Genomic DNA, 4794 nt, shown 5'->3' with positions numbered 1-4794 from the left:
ACAGAAAAACTTTTAGTCTTTCACCATTGAGTATGATGCTCCACTCTTGGATTTTCATATATGGTCTTTATTATTTGGAGGTTATTTCCTTTTATTCCTAGTTGCTGAGTGTTTTTATCATGAAACCTTGTTGAATTCTGTCAAATGATTTTTTTTTCTACATCTCCTGAGGTATTAATGTAATTACCTCCCCCCTTATTCTGTGGTGTATCACATTGATTGATATTTACATGTTGGACCATCCTTATGTTCAGGGAAAATCTCACTTGATCAAATTGTGTAATCCTCTTAATGTGCAATTGAATTTAGTTTGCTAGAATTTGTGGAGATAACAGTGATCCTCTTTCCATTTTCTTTTTCACAGAAAACTGAAAATTTGCTGAGGCCAAGAGAAAAGGAGGCAGTTTTACTCTTTGTTCCTCATGGAAAAAAAAATGCCAACTACTGGGTTGCAGGTATGCAAGCTTTTGACAACCTAAAAGCTGCCTCTTATAGTTCAAGGGAGATCAGATTATTTTAATGCCATAACCATTGAATGCAGTTGTTAAAGTTATGCTTCCTCAGCCAACCCTGAAATTCTGAATTCTCTCATTGTTCTTAGGAGCAGGTCATACCTTCTTACTCTTAGACATGTTTAGGTAGATGAATACATTTGTCACTTGGGTATATATGAGCAAAAATGATGCTCTGTGTTATTTGGAAGAATTGGATCTTTGGGTGGTGCTCTGAAGACATCAGTAAGTTATTTTATATTTCACTTTATTTATTTTATTATTTTCACACAATAAGGGGATTGAAACAGATGACCTCTAGTATATCCATGATTCTCATAGCCAAACTTGTCAAGTCCTAAAGTGTCGTAAAACGATTCAAAGAAATATGCTAACATATGGTTATAATTAGGTATGGCAACCTAGGTGGCTTTTCACCTTTTTCAGGAGGCATCTACTGAGCATTATACTCTTCATAGCTGCTATGACATCCTTGTTTCTCAGGCTATAGATGAGGGGGTTAAGCATAGGGGTAAGAATGGCATTAAACATAAAGAGGGACTGGTTTATTTTGGGGGTTTTAGAAGATTCTGGCCTCATGTAGACTAATATGGCAGGGCCAAAGTAGAGAGTGACCACACAGAGGTGGGAGAAACATGTGGCCAAGGCTTTGTTCTTGCCTTCAAGGGAGTTCATGCGGAGGACAGCAAAGAATATGTGGAAATAGGAAGCCAGGATGAGACTCAGAGGGATGAGGACCACCAGAAAGCTTGAGACCACCACTGACTTCACGTAGGTTGAAATGTCCTCACAGGTGAGCTTCAGGAGTGCCATGACCTCACACAAGAAGTGTGGGATCTCTCGAGGATGACAGATTGGTAAGTGCATGACATAGGCTGTATGAACTAGGGAAGTTATTGCCCCTCCTACCCAGGACCCAATGACCATCTGTTTACAGATGGTATGGCTCATCAAGACTGAGTAACGCAGTGGATTGCAGATGGCAATGTAGCGGTCATAGGACATAAGGGTCAGTAGAAGGCACTCAGAAATTCCCAAGGCTAAGCTGAATAAGATCTGGGCTCCACAGCCTATCTGTGATATGGTTCTTTTCCCTGAGAAGAAGTTTGTGACCATTTTGGGGACAGTAGTTGAGATCAAGGCCACATCAATAAGGGAAAGCTGGCTGAGCAGGAAGTACATAGGAGAGTGGAGTCGAGAATCCAGCCAGATGAGGAGAATGAGAACAGCATTGCCCATTACAGCCATAAGGTAGACCAGAAGAATGAGGCAGATAAGGATCACAAGGTGGCTAAGCTCAGGCCAGAGCCCCAAGAGAATAAAATCTGTGGTGACAGTCTTATTGTTTCTCTCCATGGCTGAACATCATTGCCCAGAAAAGAATGATAAGAGCACTATTCCATCCAATTTGTTACTGTACATCTGGTCTACTTTTCTTACTCTCAGGACTCCTCTCTCAGCTTGTTGTTATCTCTTTAGCATTATAAATAACTTCTTGACATATACAATTTTCATTAATTGTATCTCATGAATTTTTCAATAAACTACAATTTATAGACTGTAGCTACTGTTACAAACTGTAATCACTAATAGTAACCAAATAAGAACACAGGTACATTTAATGTTCTATCAACTAAAAGCTAATCAGTTTGATGAAAATGTATCACGTGTATTTGTTAAAGGACTTACAAATGCATCTCCTTGAGGTCTTGTGCAGATATAACTTCAACAGAAGAGTTACGATCATTTTAGATTTATAAAAGTCAACATTTTCATTCAGTCTTGGGAGACTTCAGGGAAAATGAAGAAGATTCTCCTGAAGATGGGAAGAAAAGGTTTTGATAACCGGAGGACAGAAAAGCATTTTCAGAATTGAGCATTGTCTGTGCTTACCTTTTCTCTCCCACATAGGGAATTTTCCCATTTGCCCATGAGTCCTCTTTGCTCTAATCCCAACTCAAGTATCTCTTAAGTCAGGTAAACTAGAACAGAATTTCTAATCATGGCACCATTATTTAAGAAGAGACCTAATAAAAATGGTTGTTGCTAGTTTCACAGAAATTTTCCTATTCTGTGTGAAGTTTGTTTCTGTCATCAAGGTAATTCAAGGTACTAGTTGATGCTGTACAAAAGTAAGACAGAAGGTAATGATGGAGGAGATTAATAGGGTCCATCTTACAAGAAGTGCTTTATTTTAAAAGGTAGAATATCTATTTTAGCAAAGGTTTGGTTGGACATACAAACTGTAGAAGCAGAGGCAATATTGTAGATCAGTTAAAAACACAGCCTCCAGAAGATCAGTACCAGAGTTTGAAGCTTCATCTAAATCACCATATTTACCTGCCTGATGGCCTTTGTGTAGTTGGATCATCCTTCTGTGTCTGTCTTCCTTCTTCTGTAAAATTGGACTGAAGCCTACCCGCACCACAGGAGTGACATACAGATTAAAAGAATTAGCGAGCCTAAAGATTCTAGAACATTGTCGGCCAACAGGTTTAAATGCCTATATTAGGCATACTTTGAAGTTCAATTGACATAAATAGCAGAATCAGTGCCCTCATGTCCCTTAGCAGTCCCAGAGATGTGCATATATGTAGAGTCAGTCAGAGTGATTCCACTGCTTCTTGCGGTTTTCACCTGTACCTGTAGGTACAATTAAAAATAATGCTAAGGGCAAGAATTTATAGCACATGTATGAGTGTGATGGGGGAAGGGTGGTGAACAATCCATAAGTTTGAGACATATATTTTTCAAAAACGAGTGAGCAGAGAAAAAGCAATTCAGTTTAATTTTAAGTGCTGAAGTGTATTAGCCACTTTCAAAGTCCTAGCTCAAATGCTCTCTTCTGTGGTTCTGAGACATGGCTTCACCTCTCCTCCTATCTTCTATATTCATCAGTCTCTCATGGTGTATATTGCATTCTGCCTTATACCATAGTTATTAATGGACAGATATCCTTTTCCTGAACCCTGTAGTTTGGTAATATTTTCAGAAGAGGCGTTCTGTTTTGTTTTTGTTTGTGTTTTTGTTTTCCTCCTTTGTAAATATTTTGAACACTCAAGCCTGCCTAGGCCTGTAACATGAAGACATAGGTTATCAATAATTGTGTGATAATAAACTTTGTTTGCATATTTTCTACTTTATAGCTTTTGAAAAGTTAATAATATAATATCTGATTTTTAGTTTCATGGGGCTTATGAAATAAAATATTTCCGTTACTTAAAGTTGCCTGATGAAAACATGCCTGTACCCTCCTCCAGACCTATTGAATCATATTCTACATGCAGTTCTTATAATTAGACCAGATAGAGGAATATGGATGTAGTCCAATGTTTATATTATATAAGCAAGGAAATGGTACTCATTGAAATTAAGGGACTTGGCCAAATTGATGCAGTGTCATGTGATAATTGATAGTTCACAGAGTAAGACAAGTAAGACTTGAAATCCTATCAGATATATCTTTCAGCTACATTCAATACTGTATTGTAAATTATTTACAGAACCATAAAAATCTTATTTTTTCCATTTTTTCAGTGTACATCTGAGATTATACATTCCCATAAAATCATGTATTTCTCTGCTAGATTTAAATAATATTACATCAGAAACTAATGATGTACTGTATGGTGACTAACATAACATAACTAAAAATATAACAAAATAAATAAATAAATATTTATGCTAAAGTAAATGAATTGGAGATTTATGTATTGACAAATTTAAAACTTAATACCTCACTCTTTCTATAACTCATTTCACTGATTCACTCAGTTATTCTTTCACTCTACACATGTCTATTGAGTTCAGTATCTGTGCTGGGCAAATTCTAGACTATAAGGTTACAAAGATATATGAACATCACCTCTGGCATCAGCAAGTTGAAGGAAAGAGACCATTATTATAACAAAATGTGATATTGGTTTTAAAGGAAATTGTTCAAATGTTACAAAGAAATAAGGGAAGACTTTGTGCTGGAGATAATATTTTAATTACATCTTAAAAATGTGGAAGAGCTTTCCCATTTGTAAAAGGGCATTCCAGGTGTCAGAAACACCGTGCATAAAGAAGCAGGGCAGCAGAGAATAACATGGAAAGTTCTTCAGGGCTATGGCTTAGACTTTCTGGATAAAAGTGAGAGGAAGTGAGATGTAATATTAGAAATAACTTGCAAATGGGAAAGGGAATATTGGGCATTTATATGATCATGATGGAGAGGAAATACAGTGGAAAGGTTAATGAATTCAATAATATTTTATTAAGCCAAACTTTGGCCAAATTC

At 36.8% G+C, this 4794-nt stretch overlaps 1 protein-coding gene across 1 annotated transcript; it reads right to left on the bottom strand.

Moving 5' to 3' along the window:
* Nucleotides 1-899: 899 nt before the first annotated feature.
* LOC117999731 (olfactory receptor 2AJ1-like) lies at nt 900-3249 on the bottom strand. Its single transcript, XM_034989075.1, has one exon. It carries the CDS (start codon nt 1866-1868, stop codon nt 900-902), a length of 969 nt encoding a protein of 322 aa, XP_034844966.1. The 5' UTR covers nt 1869-3249.
* Between the last annotated feature and the right edge of the window lie 1545 nt (nt 3250-4794).

Source organism: Mirounga leonina, unplaced genomic scaffold, assembly GCF_011800145.1.
Source record: "Mirounga leonina isolate KUSES-001 unplaced genomic scaffold, KU_Mleo_1.0 Mir_465, whole genome shotgun sequence".
Lineage (NCBI taxonomy): Eukaryota > Metazoa > Chordata > Mammalia > Carnivora > Phocidae > Mirounga > Mirounga leonina.
This window is presented reverse-complemented; position numbering and strand designations above follow the sequence as displayed.